This window comes from Stylophora pistillata, chromosome 3 (genome assembly GCF_964205215.1).
Source record: "Stylophora pistillata chromosome 3, jaStyPist1.2, whole genome shotgun sequence".
Lineage (NCBI taxonomy): Eukaryota > Metazoa > Cnidaria > Anthozoa > Scleractinia > Pocilloporidae > Stylophora > Stylophora pistillata.
In genome coordinates this window covers 43,848,992-43,871,231 of record NC_142521.1, presented here as the reverse complement: position 1 = coordinate 43,871,231, position 22,240 = coordinate 43,848,992, and the positions used below count along the sequence as shown (strand labels likewise).

The 22,240-nt window shown below is 37.4% G+C and overlaps 2 protein-coding genes across 2 annotated transcripts in view; one reads left to right on the top strand and one right to left on the bottom strand.

Annotated features, from left to right (window-relative positions):
• LOC148736269 (farnesyl pyrophosphate synthase-like) overlaps nt 1–18,259 on the bottom strand; it is a 35,925-nt gene extending 17,666 nt beyond the window's left edge. The window contains exons 1-2 of the mRNA XM_088752001.1: nt 18,186–18,259; nt 17,949–18,026 (exon numbers count right to left, since the gene is read on the bottom strand). Coding sequence (XP_088608127.1) covers nt 17,949–18,026; nt 18,186–18,194 — 87 coding nt within the window. The 5' untranslated portion in view covers nt 18,195–18,259. The remainder of the gene's footprint in view (nt 1–17,948; nt 18,027–18,185) is intronic.
• On the top strand, nt 5,387–11,940 carry LOC148736270 (C-reactive protein-like). Its single transcript, XM_088751493.1, has 4 exons — nt 5,387–5,438; nt 5,622–5,678; nt 10,746–10,971; nt 11,565–11,940. The coding sequence occupies exons 3-4, from the start codon at nt 10,754–10,756 to the stop codon at nt 11,938–11,940; spliced, it is 594 nt and encodes a 197-aa protein (XP_088607619.1). The 5' UTR covers nt 5,387–5,438; nt 5,622–5,678; nt 10,746–10,753.
• Nucleotides 18,260–22,240: the final 3,981 nt, after the last annotated feature.

Below are 22,240 nucleotides of genomic sequence, written 5' to 3'. Positions count from 1 at the left end.
CGAGAAAAACATGAATAAACTAGCGGAATGAAAAGCGTTTGTTGATACCTGTGGGATTTAGACTGCCGGTTTAAAAGATGACCCTTTGTTAAAGAGATTTGCGGCTTTCCATGCTATCTAAGTGTAAGGAAAGACCGCAGATTACCATATGTTGCTTAGAATGATTGGGTAAATTAAAATGTCTAGCGACTGGTCTCGATGCGTCCTTTTTCATTCCTCTCCACGTCGCGAAGGTGTTCTCGGAATCGGTCACCTAGTCTTCTGCCTGTTTCGCCGATGTAAATCTTTTTGCAATAGGTGCAAGTTATGCAATAGATTACATGGGCGGAGGTGCACGTGAAGTGATCGGTGATCTTAATGGATCGTTTGGGTCCCGATATTTTCTCTGTTCTGTCAATAAAAGGACACGTTTTGCATCGTGCACGAGCACATTTAAAAGTGCCTGGTTGGTCATTAGTCTGAAAAGAGCTTCTGACCAATTTACTCGAAAGGGTACTCGTTATAACCTTAGGAATAGTGACTTTGAAATACCACGATTTAACACTATACGCTATGGTAAACACACACTAAGGTATCAAGGACCATATATTTGGTCCAAATTAGAAAATGGTATGCGTAAACTACCAAGCCTTAGTATCTTTAAAACTAGAATCCGTAGAGTTGACCTGGTCAGCCTAGTGGAAGACAGTGGCAACTGCTGCAATCTTTGCAGCACGTGATTTTTTTTTTTTTTTTTTTTTTTTTTTTATTATTATCTGCATGGTACAAGTATTTTTATGTTATCTGAACACTGTTGATATTTCTAAATATTTTAAAATTTTAATGCATAGTTTATCGGCTGTATTGTTACTTATTATGATACTGTACATAGTTTTTTTTATTAATTTAGTAAAAGTAGGTGTCCCCAATTAGCTCTATGAGCTAAATACATTGACACGGTAATAAAGATTTTATTATTATTATTATTATTATTATTATTATACCATTTCCACAACACATTGACTTAATTTCAAACTGCAACATACAAGGACTGCAGAACCTTGAGATCAGAGCTTGATGCAAGTCTTTTCAGTATAACTAATGGCTTCACGTAAAAATAAAAAAAAAAAATAGAAAAACAGAGCTGTTTATAATTGTGCTAGGGAAAAACACGGGTTTTACATGCAAAAGTAAGGACCTAATAAGAGTCTTTCGTTGAAATGGCAACACAGAATAGGATTGGAATTCGATTAAAACTTAGCTAGAATTTCGCGATAGGCTCTATGTGTTTGTCGTCTCCTACGTTGCCACGCCTCAACTTCTGCATGACGTTTGTGAGCAGCGTTTGATTCCAGAAGGAACTTAAATAGTTTTCTGTTGGGGTTTATGCTCTAAGATCGAGCTTGATTTCACGTTGTAGTTTTGTAAAAGCTGGCTAAGAACTGTACAACTTTTGAAAACGCACTTTACAGTCGCCGTCGTAACTTCCTTAAGGTCCCTACAAGTCATTCAAACCCAGATAATATTTTTGTGCGCTTAAGCTTGGTCTGAACAACCGCATTCAATCAAAACCGCAGTTTCTTAAGCATTTTATCAATTTTTTCAAGCTGCCAAAATGTTCAAATTCCGACTAAAATGAAGGGAGCTGGGTAATACTTACGTTACAAACTCACGGTTTACAAGTTATGGCAATAAACTCAATTTAATCCGTCTCACACTGGATTCGAAGTAGGAATCTTTTCTTTATTGTCAAAAGGAATGGTCTCCAAGGTAACTATATTTAAACATCTTAAGTATTTAAAGTATTTTAAGAGGTTGCAAGAAGCGGTAAAGTGATACATTTTGTTTGATTCGCTTCTATGGTTGAAGGTGCTACTTATTTTGAAGATTAGCCCACCAGGGATCAACGTTGTCAGGTTTTATTTGTACTGGAATGAGCACGGCTCGTTACATCCGTGGTTACGTCGTAGACAACTGAAAATTAAATCATTTCGGGATAAATTATTATTTACAATATTCTTAGTCAAAGCGACAAACGGTTTCGTAACTTACAATTGGTATTTCGGAGTAGTTGGATCCTTTGATTCACTATATCGACGCTTTATCTTGATGCTTGCGTTTACGACCGTTGATGACCAGCTTCGAATGTTCTTATAACATAAATTGTTCCTTTTAAGTTATAAGTCACCTGACCTAATTTTCCTGCCGCGCTTAGTCCAGGTGACTTCGCAAGTACGATAATTAATTCTAATTCTTTACTACGCGCCCCATTGAACATGCAAATCAGTGTTACCTAAAAACTGTATTTATCTAAGTCAATCAGAATGAAGAATCTTTTCATCTATGTTTGCATATTGCAAATCCTTAGACTCAAGATAGAGCGCTTTTCGACCGAGCATAAAATAAAATAATAATAACGAAAACACACCGCGTGCTGCTTGCAAGAAGTAAAGCTGGATAAGTACAAAAGAAGACTTAAAGGCCCATTTTCAACCGAGATGCCCTGCGCGCCCAGATCATTTTTCATAAATGAAAAATACGCTATTTTCCTCGAAGTTGCGGAATCGCTTTGATATCTTCTTCCATCTTACTAATTAGGGCTTTCAAAGTTCCATCTTGAATCATGTGCGAACTACAAACTATCGTAGTATCCATTTTAATTCTTACATGTATGACTGTGAAAAACGTCATTTGAAAAGTTAATGCCGCCGAAGAAGCGGTCTAGAGGAAGGTCGGGTCTGCCCGGCTCGGCGAAGGTTATTCGACTTCGAGAGTCTGTGTATGATTTATGGAGGGCAAGGAAAACAACAATGGGTTTCGGTAACACTACAGACAGTGCTTTTGCAGAAATGTTATTGCATTGTTCCTACGATGGAACTAGAGACTCCGGGGAGATTTTTTCGCGGTGAGAATAATTATTTGACTGATTTTTACTTGAGATCCTGAGATATGTATGTAAGCGATCTCATTTGCACAAGTCATTATTCTATAATTGAAATGCGTAAAGTAAATCAGTTTTGGCCAATATTGGTTATTTGTTTATATTTTATTTAGTGTTGAAGCCGAACAATTTCTTTCAACATCAAGTAAGATTTGTACAAGTGTTGTACACAGACTCGATTTATGATTTTTCAGTCTCAAATATTTAGCTGCAAATTTGTTTACTGTGTTCTTCACCAAATCTTTGTTTTTCTTTTTAATAGTGTTTGTGAATGACTATCAGAGTTCGCCCTTTAACAAAAGCGTGATTCCAAAACAAAAACAAACGACTGCAAAGGATCTCGGATGAAAATGGAATAACCGGTATCAACCGGTTTTAACACACATTATATAACCGGTATTAACACACATATAAAATAATAAAATAATAAAAATATATAATAATAAAATATAACCGGTATTAACACACATTAATTAACATTTCTTAAAACTTTCCTTGGAAGCAGAATTCAAACGAGTTGATTTTAATCTCTGAAGCTCTTCGCTGTCATTCTTTTAATTTTCTCCCTAATTCATGTAAAGCAAAGAAACTGAAAAGAAAGATAAATAACCTTGTGACGCCAGAGAAAAACATTTATAAAGAAAGACGAACTTCACCCCTGCGGCAAGATTTTAACAAAGACCACTCACCTGGTTAAACATCTTGTTGCCCAAAGCGGTAATTTTGATTTAATTTTCTTTAATTTTGTAACGACATGTACGCTTTTTTTTTATCGCATTAGACCGCTGCAAAATTTTACTTTATCTGTCTTTTTTTTTAGGTTCTAACAGAACTCTTCCAAACACAAATCTTTGGCTATCGCCACAAAGTGTTACGCACTCTCTCTCAACAAAAATAATCTTTTCTAAAAAAAAAAAAATGTAGTCAAACACCTAAAAGGAAAAACAAAATTAATAAATTATGGATGAAGAGAAATTGTAATATTAACTGAAGCAGATGTTTGCAAACCGTGTATCAGCATGAAAATGATTTCTCTGTGAGCTACAAGAATAAGATGGAAATTTTCTTGTTATCTTCCTGTTTCCTTGCTCTGATTGAATCAGCGAGCTCTTTGCAGACCTCAAAAGGTATCATCTCTCTTCTGTCGCAGTAATACCCGCGTTTTTTTTGCTATCTATCTCATAAATAAGTCTAAGCAAAACTATTTTGATCGGTTATCTTCATTTCTTTATCAAACACAGGACAATCACCACATAATGGGGTTGCTTTCGCCAATTTTCTTGCTCACGAAGGCTCCTATTTGAACATTACATATGTTGGGAAAGAACTGGTCCAACACTCCTCAGAGTGTGCTTTTAAATGTCTCTATGAGGATCCATGTTTGTCCTTCAACCTGGCAGATTTGGCTGATAACATCGAAAATCTGCTATGTGAACTGCTTCCATCGGATATTTTCACCCATTCAGACAAGTTCATTATCAACCATTCTTGGTATCACTACAGTATTACGGTAAAACTCTTTTTCTATCGTTTTATCTTTATCATCACATTTTTTAAAATTTTATCCTGATGATGACTGAAACCGGCAGTCGAAGTCGTTTGAACAAGTTATTTTCAACTGTTAACTGAACGTTAAAATACGTCTCTCTGTGGCTTTTTCTTTACTTTTGTGTTCGTCGCAAGCCATTTTAAAGTCATTCTATCAACCCGTCATCAAAGTTTGTAACCTGATTTAGTGGGACTTTCACCTGGACTTTCTAACAAGCTAGAATTTGCCAATCAGTTTGCTATCAGAACACTCATAAATCTGCTCAAGTCAACTCCATTTGGCGATCTACTTAAGATAGTAAGCATTAAGTCCCTCGAACATCGCAGATACATGTAAGCCCTAATCCTTCTTTACAAATCTTCATTTAATACGGGGCCAAACTACATCAAGGAATTGTTCTCATTGCGTTCTAGCAGTTATAGCCTAAGAGGTTATTGTAAGTTAAATCAGCCTACTTTTAAATCAAAGTATTTGTAGAAATCTTATCGTTACATAACTTCATGTTTATGGAACAACCTTCCTGACAATATAAGAAGAGCGTCCTCTCGATCTTTGAAGTTTAAAAATTTACAAAACAATGTTAACCTGACTGCCAAGGCCAATTGTTGCTGTAATCTTTGTATCGAGTAGTTAACATATTAAATTTGTATAGTCTAGTTTTTAAATTTTATAGTCTAGTTTTTGTATTTTTATCGAATAGATAACATATTCAAATTTTACATTTTAATTTTACCATACACGTTGACATTTAAATGAGCCCCAGGCTCACTGGTGAAATGTGTCTAAATAAAGTACTACTGCTACTACTACTGGTTTTTATCAAGGAAGTGAGTACTTTATTTTCTCGATCTTAGTCTCCATGCTCGATATCGCCCTGTCAGAACAAAGGGACCTGTGTACCTCTGTATCGGACAAATAGTTACAAGTGTCGCTGTACGGAAGCATATACAGGAAGACACTGCGAAAGAGGTAATTTAAAACTTTTAGTTTCTAGAGCAATATTTTCAAAAATAATGTTATACCAGCGTACGTTTGTGGCCTATCTGATTCCTGATGAGCCATCACTCGTCGTCATTTGCCTACACACGGACTTGTTTTTAAAAGTGTAATTTTTTCTATTATTATTTGTTTTCTCTATCCATTTCATATCAGTTAACAATGACTGCACGTGTTCATCAGGACCAGAAGGAAAACAGCGGTGTAATATAGGTGAGTTATTGTTCCAAAATTTCACCCAGGTCAGCTCCAAATTAAGGAACACAGGATTCGCTTCTTATTGCCCACGGGCGCGCTTAGAACGAACAGATAGAATAAGAAGTTTGTAATTTACCTACCATGGCGAAATAGAAGTTATCTCCTGGTTTGAAATATTAGCACAATGGCTCAGAACGCGTTTAAAATTCGTCCAATGAAACATTGTTGTGATATATTTAATAAAACTTGATTTAGATCCTGTTCAACACCTAATTTCACCTAAAAACTGAAATATTAAGAGTAATTTTGAAACGGCTGACTGTAATTGGATGATATTCGCTCAAGTGCGAGGACGTGGCCCAAAAACCAAAGTCCTGAGGCTAAGAAAAAAATTCATTAAATATTTTACGAGATCGACCATAAAGCTCTTCAACGGAATTTCCCCATGTCAATAGTGATTGCTTTACAACGCCCACTACTTCAAACTGTAATCATTTAGTGAACACATGTGTGAAATTCGTTCGACTGCGAAGAGGGAAGTGTAAGTTGTTTTTTTGAACGATTTGAATATAATCGTGATATAGAAAACCATAGACCTACCACTCAGATGAAACTGAATTTGTCTCTGCCGACAGAGCCAGCATAACGATCACAAGTGAATGTCAAATTGTTTACGTCGACTCGTCAATGCCAAATTGCGTGCCAATTTCCCACGTAAAAGCCTGAAGGAAAGCATAGAAAACAAACGCTGGCACACAAAGTATGTGGAAAAACTGAAGCTATTAAAGAAATCTGTAAAAAGAAACAAAAGAAGAGAAGAGGAAAACACAATAATTCTCCAACACAAACTTGGTTAATCATGGGTTTCCTGTTAATTCACCATATTTTTTTTTAGGTTTATTAAAAAAGTTAAAATTCTTAGGATTTCTAGATCTTCTGCCTGACAAATTGGTTCTGAAATTGAAAACACGCTACCCAAGCAATACAACAGTCGCACTTGCGCATACGATTAACCGCTTTGTTGACAGACTGCATCTGAGAGGACAAGAACTACTAAAATAGAATTTAACATGCAGTATGAATAGTGTTTGGTAACAATTTGCCGTATTTCCATTTCTTTTAGCTTGTTTTCAAACTCCGTTGAACCGCCTTACAAGTGAAGCTGGTGGGCGGGCGCTCGAAAATATTAAGGCGTAGGCAGTTTGAAGCAAAACCCTTTATGGCGATTGAATTAAGAGTACAGTTGGACCTCGATAATTCGAACTCGGATAATTCGAAGTCCCCGCTAATTCGAAGTAAATTCATTTCCCTTTGTTTTACCCCACTTTTCTCAGTCATTTTACTTCGGATAATTCGAACTCGGATAATTCGAAGTCCCCGCTAATTCGAAGTAATTTCTGTTCCCTTAGGTCGGATTTTACCCCGTTAATTCGAAGTTAAGTTACCGGCTGAATGAAAAAGAACAGACGCTGTCGGAAATTAGAATATATATTTATGTAATAACAGTTTCGAACATTTCACAGCTCGTTAATCCTTTATAATTGTGTAAAAAAGTTGTCTGTTCATTAATCCCTTTACTCTACAATATATGCGGTGCTTTATAAAAGTTATTAACATGTCGATATGATGAAAATCCATGTGCCTAAAGAGTTGACGAAAAATCCAATTTTAGTCTTTCAGCTTTGTGAACTCTCTTTAAAAAATACTGACGTATTTATTCTGTCCCTCAAAATAAATAGCGCTCTCTACTGCGAGGATCGTGCATTATACGTATCTATAACCGCAGTTCAAAAATATATGAACTTCATATATTCATTGTATCTGATTTATCATCACGGGTTTATTACGAATCAACTTAACGACCTGCTTCCAGTTGGCTTGTTAGCTCAATTGGTAGAGCGCTGCACTAGTATCGCAGAGGTCAGTGGTTCGAATCCCGTACGGGCCTGATTTTTTTCAGGTCTGATTTTCGGTATTACATAAATAGCGTTCTCTACTGCGAGGATCGTGCATTATACGTAATACACGCTAAATCACACTATTAGCGGAAGTGGATCACTTTGTCGGTATTGTTTTTTAATTTAGGCTTTTTACCGAGGTGCTAATTGGCATGTATTTCTGTGCTGGAGCTTGTGCGGTGATCAAACCGCTCTAGAAAATCGAACTCAGTTTCGGCTGTTCACTAATATAGTGAAAATAGGGTAAATAAAGTTATGCAGCGGTAAAAATTGCGTATTTATTTTTGACCCTTATAATTCGAACCCCCGATAATTCGAACAAATTTCCTTTTCCCTTGAGATTTCGAATTTTCGGGGTCCAACTGTGGAAACAAAGGCAAGGACAGACACAAACGTGCGCATGCACGCACTTGCGAACGTACACGGACGCAGCATATGCACGCACAGAAGCTCGCACACACGTATATACACACGCTTAGGCTGTCGATAAGCTATGCGATGTGCTCATGGTTTGCACAGGGAACTTTTAGAGAGCAAAGTAAGAGTTGCGGATAAGTAACAAAGTTGATTATTCACCTACAAAAACACACACACACACATACACGCGCGCAAACACTAAAGAGGCTACGTGAATCGGTTAAAGTGGCTAGTACCAGTTTCCTCGCGTGGGAAGCAGGTCACTCTCGTGCGTCACGCGCGAGAGAAACTTACGAAAGACGCGCGAGATTTAAAAGACGAAAATTCATAACAAATATGGCGGCGAGAGGCTTTTTTACAGTTTACGCTAATTTTGTCTTATTTTGTAAGAAGTTTGCCTACCAGCGTGTATTTGATGTATTCAAAAGCCACTGCGTATGCAGCAGACAGAAACGAAGATAAAGAAGACGATTCTCGGCGATATAAAGGTTACTTCGCATCTAAACCAAAAATGTAATCGATACGAGATCTCGCGATAGCCAAAAAATGATAGTAAAAGAAAAATCTGCCTGAAGAAGGAACAGACTGTAAACCTCTAAGGAAAATAATATGATTTTACCAGAGTTTGTGAATAAATGCTTAAAGATGAGCCCGGGAGGCTGTATTTGACGGCTATTGAATGATTTTCTAAGCTGTAAACGTCTGTAAACATCAGATCGTAGATACTCGCGCGAACACACTCGATAGTCAGCGGTAGTCGATCTTATTAAATTCGGATTTTTCAATGCGCGACAACGCGCGTGGAAATTGCTAAACACGCTACTAGTCCATGGGCCAGAGAGGTTCTCGGTATCTTTCAAGTGAATGCTATCTGATGAAAGATTATGTAAAAGACTTTACAAATTCATTTGTAAGCTATCGTAAAAGTGTAGCTTTCCCAACTTTTTACGTACTCGTTTATTTGAAAAATTATTGGTCAACATGGAAGCGAGGCTAATGATAAAACAGTTATTTCCAATGCCTTTTTTGTTTATCATAGCGAATAAATCAGTACATGTAACATTTAACAGCATTTCAAAACAATGTTTTGGTGTGAAGCCAGGTTTTTTTTATTTGATTTGAAAGAAAACTTAAATGAAACCGTGAAGTCAAGCTCGCAAGACATCATGGGTGAGTCCCAGGGTAGCGTAATGCTTCAAAGTTCTTTCACTTCTTAACCTTGCTGTGTCACGACGCTTGAAAAAAGACGGAAAAACATAAAAATAGAGACTTAAAGCCTGAAGTTTCAATGCTCATCAGCGGAAACACTTGCAGACAAGCAGGTGGTGATTGAACTTTCTCGAGATCGCAACGAAACTTGATTGCTATGAACAGACAAAACTAATCGGTTTCGTTGTGAAATTTGCATTGTTTTATTACTCGGATCATGGAAATTATTGATATTCATTATTAGAAATCACTGGTTTTTGTTTGATTAGGGGAAAATTGGAGAAAATTTCTTAAACAAAGGAAAACGCAGAAGAGATTCATGGGTGTAATCTGGGAAGTAGAGAGCAAAGACCTTGTCGGGAAGAGCCTAGCGCGAACAGAACTTATATGAGGAAAAATACACTTATGCGATAAGAGAACCAGATTTAGGAAAGGAACAAAAACGTGCAATATTTTAACTGCATACGTCGACTTGCGTACCGATGTCACGATTAGAAAAGCTGCTGTAGCTAACTTATAAGACATCGCTAATACATTTTGTGAGGTGTTGTAACACGAGTTATCATATCGCTGGCAGCGCCCGTGGGCAACATGAAGCAAATCCTGTGATCTGATTTCTACCCGAGCGGGCAAGATGGGCCCCCCTTACCCGCTCGGGATTGCTCGTTTCTTATCCCGCGCATGAAGAGAATTGCTTGGAATGATCTTACAAAGTTCGTAATTTTTGGGTAATGTCGGCGATGTAGTCGCAAAAAGTGGCAGAAGACAGTCAAAACAAAGAAAACATAAAGGTTTCTTCATATTGTAATGCAACAGTTGGCTTTCTTTCCCACCGTGCTATTTGAGCCATAAGCTGAAAAATGTGTCTGAATAATCCTTGGGAAACGTTGCCATGGAAACTGCTGTTGACGAAATGACACCTATTTTTGGATGACCAGTGATTATATAATTCAACCCCGTAAAAGTGTTCAAATTGCCTTGGTCAGTCTTTTTCTTGTATTCTTTCAAAGTTACAAACCATAAGAAAGATGAAAACTAGTACTAGTCACCTTAAAACATGCGTCCATCTTTTGAGATTCTATTTACAAGCGAGTGATGACTTTGCGTATTTCCTTCGTCACCCAACGCACTAACAAAGACATCGATGCAACGATTCTTCCTATTCTTTACTTTATATTTAGATTATGGCCTTAAATAGTTGATTAGGGCGAAGCGTGAACCAGTTATCTTGCAAAGAAAGCAGGGGCAAACTATGCCCTAGATTAAGCCGAAGGTCGACAACAAGGCGAGATTCTTATCCTATGCGTGTCTTATTCTATGTTGCTTACGGCTGAACACTGTTGGACTATCGTCCCCGATAGGCGTGCGGCACTTGCGAAAAGCGAAGGAAGATTTAAACAAAAACTGGATTATTCTAGAGAAGCAAAAATATTTAAAAAATACGCAATTTCTTAAACAATTGTCTTGAAGTTTCTAAGGTTTATTTCCTCTGTTGTAGAGTACCTCATGGTGTTTCCGGAGCCGCGTTCTACAGAAAATTATGCCATGAAGAATCCAGCCATAGCCTCAGATCTCAGCCAGCTGTCAGTGTGTTTTTTTATCAAACTTATTGCAGACCAAGGGGATCAGTTTGTCATTACCTATGCCATTCAACAAGAAGACAATAGCATTTTGGTCGCAATTAATCCAACCCTGTATCTGGTAGTTGATGGTAATAGATTCAGGTAATGCTTCATGGATTTTTGAAAACTGGGTTGAGGTAGTTCTTATTGGAGCCACGATAACTCATAATACAGGATATACTACCATCTTCCTTTTAGACACGGACGATTGAAGGAGAAGAAAGATATTTAAACATACAAGCAGACAGATTAACAGGCTGACTGGCTGCATGACAGACTGATTGAATGGGCGACAAACTATCTTGCTGATTGACAAACTGTCTGACTGAAAAACGACTAGCTGACCGACTAACTGGCAGACAGACTTATTGGCTGACAACCAGACTGACTGGCTGACAACTTGACTGTCTGTGACAGAGTGACTAAAGGATATGACGGACTGACGAGCAGACAGAACAGACTGGCTGACAGACTGACTGACTGACTGACTGACACTCAGATTGACTAGGTGACAGACTGACTGACTGACAGGCCTTTTACAAATTGCTATGGACTGACTAACTGCCTGACAGACTGAATGACTCTTCATTTACTGACTTAGTAACAAACAAAAAAGAAGGCGGATCCTGAATGATTAAATATATTTTAAACTGTTGTGCTTATCTGTTTTCCTTTTTTTCCTTTTTTTTTGTCAGGTTTGAGGCGAGAAATCTTTACAATGATACCTGGAAACACTTGTGTCTCACCTGGGAAAACAGTCAAGGAGTAGCAAAACTCTATAGAGATGGCAAAGTTATAGAACAGAAAACGAATACTAACAGCAAGAACGCTATCGTTAAATCCGGCGGCGCTCTGGTGCTTGGACAAGAGCAAGACTCTGTTGCCGGAGGTTATGACCCTAAGCAAACTCTTCACGGCCGATTGGCAGGTGTCAACGTTTGGGATAAAGTTCTGTCCGAAAGCGACATTGCCGCCCAGTACACAAGTTGTAGCATACCTCATGGTTCTGTTCTGAAATGGTCTGCATTCAAAAATCTTACTCATGGCAATGTCACAGTTGAAGAGCCGTGAACTGTGTTGTTCAGTGATCAAACGCTCTAGACTCATAACTCACGTGCTGTAAAATTGCTTAAATTAGAGTATTTACTATATGCAAGCTGGATCACGTGGCACAGTACTAAGTATAGACATCAAAATATTACATGATATTGCGTTTGAACGTTTCTTACTTTGGCTAGGTCTTTGGAAAACTTTTCATTATATTTATTCACCGATCTACTTAGTTGTTTGATAAAATACGTCGAAGTTACAGGTAAATTTTTAGGTGACAGGTTTTTTCCCTAAAGCTCAGACAGCTACCCGTTTTTACAGTAAGGAACCTATGCAAAATGAAAATTCTCTTCTCTGTTCTCATTTATTCATGATTCTTGAGAATTAATCAGAGGGCATTTCAAGATTTTTTAAGATCCCAAAGAGAATTTGAACATTGAGAGGCCAACAGGACAAGTGTTCATACTTTGAATGTGTGCCTAGATAAAGCGCTGTACCGATGTTTGACGGCGGTGTTGTGTGGTAAACCTTCGTCTCTGCAAAGTAGCGCGCCAAAATGTTTACATTCATTTGTCCACTCAATTCTCAAATTATTATATATATCGTTTTAACTTGTTAAGGAAGTGAATAACATGTAACTGTTTGAATAATATCCTACCTAATGACAAATGTAACTCAGAAACGTTGAAAGTACAAAATACATGGGTACAACGCTACCAACCAATTGCTCTTTGACTAATAGTTTTTAAGGGTTTACACTGCAGAAAACATTTCGAACTTGACTAAAAAATCATATATAACTCTGTTACATATTGACTTAGTTTCAAACTGCATAGGAAGACAAGGACGGCTCAATCTTGAGATTAGATCTTGATGAAAGTCTTATCAGTATAGCTAATGGTTTCACGTAAAAATAAAAGAATAATAATAAAAATAAAAAACAGAGCTTTTTATAATTGCGCGGGAGGAATACATGGGTTTCACGTATAAAAATAAGGGCCTAATAAATGTGTTTTGTACAAACGGCAACTCAGAAAGAGGACTTCGATTGAAAATTAGCTAGAATTTCGCGAATGGCTGTATGTGTTTCTCGTCTCTTGCGGTGCCACAGCTCAACCTCCGCATGACGTCTGTGAGCAGCGTTTGATCGGGGTTTCTGTTTTAAGACCAAGCTGATTTCACGTTGTAGTTTTGCAGAGGACGGCTAAGAACTGTATTACACCTAAAAACAAACTTTACCGTCGCTGTCGTAGCTCGCTTAAGGTCCCTACAATTCATTCAAGCCCAAACAATGTTTTTGTGCACTTGGTCTAAACAACAAGCATTCAATCAAAACAGCAGTTCTTAAACGCTGCCAAAAAGTTCAAAGCCCGACTAAAAATGAAGGTAGCTAGGAAAAAGTTACGTTACAAACTGAAGGTTACAAACTCAAGTTACGGTAATAAACTCAATTTAATCCGTTCCACACTGGATTCGAAGTAGGAATATTTTCTTTATTGTCAAGAGGATGGTCTCCAAGGAAACTGTACATAAACACCTTAAAAGCGACTTTCTGAATTGACCGAGTGAAAATCGAGAAATGTAGCACATGTTTAATGATTTGAAAACCTTCATATTTTTCCCAGAGTCACCTTATAGTAACGATGGAAACATGGTAAGGTTTTCTTTCCCCAGACTTTCCTCTTTATTCTAGAAAATTCAGGAAAACGGAAACGAGCGTTGGTAGCCGTAAAATGGCGGAAATCAGTGCCCCGAGTAGAGGCAAATAAACTTTGCTCATGAAAAGCGCAAAAGAAGGCAAGCTCCTATCAATTTATAAATTTGTATAGGAGGAATAGAGGTATGGTTTTAGTCTAAAACAGGACCATTTCATCTCATATTGCTCTCACGGAACGCTTTTGAAAATCACCAATATTTTAAAACCCAAATGTCGCATTTCTTGGCAAATTTTCAATTATCATTTGCCCCATGCGGTATAGCTCAGAATCAGTTCAGATTAAGCTCATGATAAGTGGAAATAGTGCCGTTTTCGAGGATATAAAAATTAGTTGCATTTCCGCATGGAAAAACCAGGTTGAACTTTGTGGAAATCACAACATCGGTATTTAAAACGTCGCGACATAATCTAATTTGTATCCCTGTGGGTAACTGCTGAATTCCACGCACATTTTAGCTGTTAGCACCGTGTTCGATTAGGATATCAATACAATAAGCTAGCCCTGCATAGGTAACGACGACAAATTGGTTTTCATTCCTGCTTTCGTTTCAAATTCTCATCCATTTCCTTATGGTGAAATTGTTTACAATACCACATTCCGTAACCTAGCGGAAGGCGTCTGTTTGTCTTGGCCTATTCGAACACTTTAAATTATTAAGAAGTTCTAAGGTAAATTTTAGCTTCATTGTGGACTGGAAAGGGGACAATTCAATAATTTATACTGGTAGGTCAAATGTTCTTTGCCGGAGACGCGCGTTGGAGATGGGAAGCAATCTGATACGAGTGTAGATGAAACATACTTATTATTTGTCACGCAATGCTGAAACTATTTCAATCTTGTTCCAATCTTGTAATTTTACAGCCACGAAAATCCGTAATTAAGGTTTTTAACAAAATTTTCAATGTGATAATTTTTTTTATCAGTGAGTCACCGCTGTGAGACTTTTAAACTTCGCAGCGGGGATCTTATATAGAGTTGAATGTAATTGAGTGATATCAGATACTTAGAAGAGCCAATAAGTAGAACACAAAACAACAAATAGCTGTAGCAGGGCAAAAGAAAGAGAGTAAAAAACTATGATAAAAAAAAATCTTAGGGAAAGGATCAAAAGGCACTGTAAAGATGAAACAGAGGCAATGTACAAAATGATTAAAATAAGAGAAGAATACCAGGGTGAACCAGAACTGAGGATAAAACAAACGTTGTTGTGTCAGTGTTCTGCTTATTGGCTCTTCTAAGTGTGTAAATCAACAGGATATTCGCACTTGACGAAGCTTTGAGCTCGAGTCTCAAGTTTTCCTTTCCCTACTTTTATTTTCTTTTACAGATTACTACTATAGTCTCAATCTTTTTTCGCATATTTTTTAAAACAGCGGTTGTTTCGTGTGTTTTTAGAAATTTTGGCGTTGAAATTGATCCCTTCACACATGCCTTATTTGGCCGCCGTGTTCCACCACATGTCCACAGTAAAAAACACGCTTTAGCATAGTTTGACGTATCGAGTCGTAAACCTTCGTCTTAGCAAAGTGGCGCATTTTAACGCTTACATTCAGCTTATAAACTGAGATTTACACGTTATATTTCTTGTTTTCGCGTGTCAAGGAACTGTATAGCTGGTACATGTAGTTTGACTTAAAAAATGGCTGACGCTATTAACCAACTGCTTTTTGTCTAGTTCATTTTTAAGGTTTGCTTTGGAGGAAACATCCAAATTACTATTGAGCCATCATTGTGTACTTAACAAATGAAACCACGTTGCCGTGAATCTATAACGTAGTACATCAGAACAAAAAAGTGGCACACGATGCGCAACTGGGTGTTTCACTGATGTTCTTACTACATTTTGACGTGTTCTTGATCGGTTATTGAACAGATTCACGGCAACATAGAATCCATTTGCTTTCTATAGTGAAGACGTAAAAAATTTTATTAACGGTGACGTCATTTATCATCTATCCTCTAACAGGCCACGAGTAAGAACCAATCAAATTTCGTGTATAGTTCAGATTATATAAATCTCTTCGTCCGCATATATATGACGTGCGCAATTGCATTTTGTGGCAGTCTCAATACACTTCAGCCGCGCGTTTATCTCGCTAAATTTTCCTACAGCCAATTGAAAAAAAAAGTGAAGAAATTGTTACCAGTACACCCGTGTCTTCTTCTTCTGCTGGTATTTCTGTGAGTCAAAATAACAGTGGTGGTCGTTCAAGAGAAAACAACGATCTTCCTGGAATACTTAAGCAAATGGGCCGTGAAGAGTTATACTTGCACCAACTTAAATAATCAAAACCCTTCTTTGTGTCTTTCATTTCTATCAAGTTAAGACTTCCATGAGAGCCTGACTATTTTAACCTTGTTTTTATTTTCGTTTTTGTAAACTAATAGCCCATTTCCGAATTATCCTTGGCCTCATTTTAAAAACGAGTCCTGGTGCTCATCCTTTCATATGATTACAAGTTTTCATTCACATGCAAATTAAACTCATTTTCACAAGAGTGGTTGAGCACCAGGCCTCGTTTTGAAAATGAGGCCAAGGGTAATTCGACAATGGGCTATTCAAAGCCCTCATCTCTAGGAGATGCAATAATGCTAACTCTAGTTTGGGTCAAAACTGCTCCTTTATCCCGCTTGTAGATTTTCTTCACAAACTCTAGAAACAATCCTTCAGGCAGGTTGGCAGATTTCTGCGATATAAGTTCTACAATGTTCTTGTAACTTTCCTCTTCGAAGTCCTTGTAGACCTGCTTCAAGTTGAGCTCATGATAAAACTTTTTCACCTTCTCGGATGAGGCAGAATCTTTTGTACCGTAGTTCTCCTAAGAAATGTTAGCAGAATAAAAGAGTTAAATTCCTGTCTCTTATCACAAGTGTCTGCCGTGAAGAATGAAAATCTCTAAGAGAGTAAGCGGGGAATAGGGGTACACTTCCCGTTCTGATTGCAATAAATTTTAGCTCATCCAAATAAAAAGGAAAAAAATTAGAACACCTTCTGCCTGAAGTGACAATTAGTGACTTGAGGATCCAAGTAGCCAATTGATAAAAATACTTAAAAGGATAATATAATATTGCAGGTCAAAAAATGAGTAAACTGTAGATTAGAAGCAGAAACCATACGAAACACAATTAGCTGCTACCTCGCTTTGTAAGGTAAGTTCTCGGAGTATCCACGGGCTTCTACTGAACACTGGCTGCCCCCAGATAGAATACTACCCCCCCCTCCCATGGCTTACAATTACCTACAGCCCAGTCACGGGTTCTCATTCCAGTAGCCCGTCGTCAATGTTTACATCAGTAGGAGGCAAAAAAAAAGAAAAATGAGGAAGGGAGGGGTGGGGGAAGGGAGAGGACTAGTGACCAATAACACCTACTTATTAAACTCCTTTTGAACTCTACAATATACATAGCTACAATATACTATATACTAGCTTGTATCAGTTTCTGTACCCTTTGGCACTTCTGGGCGGAGAGAAGCTATGGTATGTGACAGTCAAATTCTTGCTTAAGAACACACAAAAAAAATATGCCACGCTGCTTCTGTAACCTGGATCTTTTGACCCTTTCACTCCCATCAATGACCATGCAAGATAGAATTTCACATTACAATACACTGATTGCAAATATGGCGTCCGATTTGAAATACAAAAGGATTATTACATGTGTGAGAGGCTAGTGAGTCCAGAACAGTGGCAACTCAAATTTGACGCCATATTTGTATTCCGTGTAAAATGATACAATATCAATCAGAAAAGTGATGACAATCAAGAAAAATATCAATTGGAGTAATTAGTTGATCGAATACCAGATTCTCCAAACTAACTTTATAAGAATTGTATAACAGACAGTAAGGAGAACTATTAATGAAATCATGAGAGTGAAGGGGTTAAAACAGAACTCGGTGCTCCTATCATTGGGCCAGTTTATCTCCCCTTGTGGTAATAAAACCATCCACAAATGTAGAAAATATTGGAAACTGGGACGGAGCGGGGAGGGGGGAGGGGGAAGGGGGGATGAGCTGGAACCACTGTTCCCTTTAATATATATTTAGTGTGTTAAATGCCTCGCCTAGATAGATAGATAGATAGATAGATAGATAGATAGATAGCCTTTATTTTAAAACGATGAGTGTTAAAGCTAAATGAGCCTGTGGGGTCGTTTGCAATTAACTAATCACTAAATGTAAATAAAACCTAGGGGTACGTAGAGAACGTTTAAACTTAAACCAGTTGTGCTTACGAATGTGGAATTGTAAACATAAACTTAAATATATACAAAGTTGTCTTTTTTTAAAATTACAAGTGGATGCAATACCTGAATTTGAAAAAACTCCCCCATCACTAATAAAATTTCTTTGGCATTTTCATTAGATGTTGTGTCCTTTATACCAGCCTAAAAATGCAGAAAGTTAATCAATGAAATTGGGAAAGAGGAACGATATCAGAAATCGCACAACAATCATGATAATAATAATTAATAATAATTTATTGATTTATAGTGCGCTCTCTAACATACCGGGTGATCAAAAGCGCATAATCTTTGGATCCTCACCATATACATTGCCAAAGCAACTGGCAAGTAAAAGGAATAATATGCTGTCTTGTATTTCACGATGGTCTTGTATCTGAAACAAAAATGAGCTGCTTAGTAACCTAGCCTGGTCTCACGCAATGCGATGACTCGTATTTTCTATCGCGAAGAAGAAGAAGGAAGGGACCCTCGACTAGGAACATGGGCTGCGAAAAAGAAAAAGAGAAACAGGGACCCTCGACTAAATACCCTCGACCTCGACATAAGATCCTCGACCCTCGATGGCTCAACCAAAAGTTAGACTCCATGAAAAGTTCTATGTTTTCCATTTTCGCAGTTCATCATTTTGTTATGTCCTAATAAGGAAGGTAATCTTGACACAAAAAAGCCTAAGATGTGCCACTCATACGCAAACTCTATGTCAAAATTATACGAATGCCGATTGAGGCAGGGATACCAATTACGGATTTTGAATCAATCTTTGTGATATTAAAGAATATCATGGAGCAGATGATTGCACGGAAACAAACAGCATTGTTTAAGAGCAATTTCCTTATTCTTCTAGTGTTAAACTGTAAATATAAATGATGGAGGAAGACCATCATTAAGAAGCCTTGTGGTTTGTCACCTCTTTCGCTATCATGATTACTCCTCTTGAATTTGCTGGATGTCTCTCAATTCCAACTATCTGTCTTGAGTTTGTTTGTATTGTATTAAATATATTAATCAGTAGTTTCACTAGCAACCTTTGTGGCTTCCTTTGATATTGATGTATGGGATCCCATCAAAAAGGCTTCCCACTCCACTGATGAGCAAACTCGTGATCAGTGGGTAAAAAAGGAAAAAAGTGTATGCAAGGGTGGGGATGTGTGTGTAAAATGAACATAAAAGTTAGGTGTTAAAATTGAGGGAGCGACTTTTGTAACAACAGCACGCTCCTAAATTCAATTCAAAGTTGTAAAAAATATATATGTTATGAAAACAACAAATAAAATCAAAATAAAATAAAATGAAGTTAAAATATTGTATCAAAGTAACTATTAGTACACGTAGGGGGGGAATACTAAGGGTTTGGGGTTAAAATGATATATAATTCCTCATGACCGTCTTCTACTCAAACTAGAACGCTTTGGCATTACCGGCTCTCTACTTTCCTGGCTATCCAATTTTCTCCAAGGTCGATCTCAACGTGTTGTAATCGAGGGCTGCCAATCTGACTGGGCGCCTGTCACATCTGGTGTTCCACAGGGGAGCATTCTTGCCCCCCTGTTATTTATTCTATACGTCAATGACATCCCTGAATCTTTATCAAGTCCTGCAGAAATGTTTGCTGATGATATGTTAATCTATAATTACTGTACTCCATCTCAAACGTCCATCACTGCCCAGGAGAGTCTAGATAAAGTCACTGATTGGTGTGGCTCGTGGCTTTTAGGAACAAATGCTGACAAATGCGAGTCCATGAAGTTCACCAGGGCTAGAACTCCCTCTCCGTGCAACTATTCTATTAATAGCAAGCTACTTACCCAAGTATCTACACACAAACATCTTGGGGTAGTTCTTTCCAGTGATTTATCTTGGAAACCCCACGTACTGTCTGTTGTTGCAAGATCGAACAGATTATTGGGCTTACTCAAGCGGACATTTGGATCTCACTCTAGGGCTCTATTTACTGGTTATAGATCCATGATCCGTCCAATACTCGAGTACGCTTGTCAAGCGTGGAATCCTCACCAAGCATATCTCATTGAAAAACTTGAATCCGTGCAAAGGAACGTTACAAGATGGATCATTGATAAAGACACTCCGTATGAAGACCGACTGAAATCCTTGAAACTAGCGACACTAGCTCAGCGCAGAGAGTTTCTTAGTTTGGTTCAGCTTTTTAAGTTCATTAAAGGACACTCTTCTGTAAACACTAATGATTACATATCCTTCAGTAACAGGCAATCAAGAAAAAGTCATCAGTTTAAACTATATAAACCATTTAGCCGTACAGACATCTTTAAGTACTCTTTTTGGCACAGACATATCGACACATGGAACAGTTTACCATCATCAGTAGTTGAACTTGACTCAACTAATGCTTTTAAGAAAGCTCTTAAATCAACATTTTTTAACTAGGTCTATGACTAAAAATTAAATTATTCTATGTATTATACATTATTTAGTTATAATCTTAAACAAAATAGTTATCTTAGATATGTCTTCTTTATTTAGATTTTATATTTATATAGATATATGCCTGTATGTAAAATGTTTCAGTATGTATATGTATATTGCATAGTATTAAATTTTTATATCTGGGGTATAGTTTACAATGAGGATTAAGTTCCTCCCTTCTATAACCCTTTTTTAATAATAATATGTTATATGTTATTATTTAAATAAAGTTGTTATATATATATATATATATATATATATATATATATATATATAATAGTTTTGATTAAAGTTAGGTACGTATGATGCACGATCCTCGCAGTAGATAGCGCTATTTAAGCAATAGCGTAAATCAGACCTGAAAAAAATCAGGCCTGTACGGGATTCGAACCACTGACCTCTGCGATACTGGTGCAGCGCTCTACCAATTGAGCTAACAAGCCAACTGGGAGCAGGCCGTTAAGTTGATTCGCAATAAACCCGTGAAAGTGATAAATAAGATACAATGAAATATATGAAGTTCATATATTCGGAACTGCGGTATTTGATACGTATGATGCACGATCCTCGCAGTAGATAGCGCTATTTAAGCAATAGCGAAAATCAGACCTGAAAAAGAAATCAGGCCTGTACGGGATTCGAACCACTGACCTCTGCGATACTAGTGCAGCGCTCTACCATTTGAGCTAACGAGCCAACTGGGAGCAGGCCATCAAATTAATTCGACATAAACCCGTAGATGATAAATCAAACAACAAACATATGAAATACATATATATGAACTGCGGTTATGAAACGTATATGTGCACGATCCTTCGCAGTAAAGCACTATTTAAGCAATAGTAGATTTTATAGTAGTAGTAGTTCGACATAATAGTAATAGTAATAGTAATAGTAATAGTATAGTAGCATTATAGTAATAGTAGTTCGACATAAACCCGTAGATTTATCATCTACGGGTTTATGTCGAATTAATTTGATGGCCTGCTCCCAGTTGGCTTGTTAGCTCAATTGGTAGAGCGCTGCACTAGTATCGCAGAGGTCAGTGGTTCGAATCCCGTACAGGCCTGAATTTTTTTCAGGTCTGATTTTCACTATTGCTTAAATAGTGCTTTACTGCGAAGGATCGTGCACATATACGTTAAATATAAGTATGTTTCATCTACACTGGTATCAGATTGCTTCCCATCTTTACCACAAGTTTATTAGCTATGCTATTATGTGTTACCCTCGTAAAATAAAGTCTTTATTATTATTATTATTATTATTATTATTATTATTATTATTATTATTATTAACACGCGTCTCCGGCAGTGAACATTTGACCTACCAGTATAAATGATTGAATTGTCCCCTTCCGAGTCCACAATGAAGCTAAAATTTACCTTAGAACTTCTTAATACTTTAATGTGTTCGAATAAGCCAAGACAAACAGACGCCTTCCGCTACCTTACAGAATGTGGTATTGTAAACAATTTCACCATAAGGAAATCGATGAGAATTTGAAACGAAAGCAGGAATGAAAACCAATTTGTCGTCGTTACCTATGCAAGGCTAGCTTATTGTATCGATTTCCTAATCGAACACGGTTCTAACAGCTGAAATGTGCGTGGAATTCCGCAGTTAACCACAGGGGGCCTAACTAGATTATGTCGTGACGTATTAAAATACCGATGTTGTGATTTTCACAAAGTTCAACCTGGTTTTTCCATGCGGAAATGCAACTAATTTTTATATCCTCGAAAACGATACTATTTCCACTTAACATGAGCTTAATCTGAACCGATTCTGAGTTATACCGCATGGGGCAAATGATAACTGAAAATTTGCCAAGAAATGCGACTTTTGGGTTTTAAGATATTGGTAAATTTCAAAAGCGTTCCGTGAGGTCAATATGAAATAAAATGGTCCTG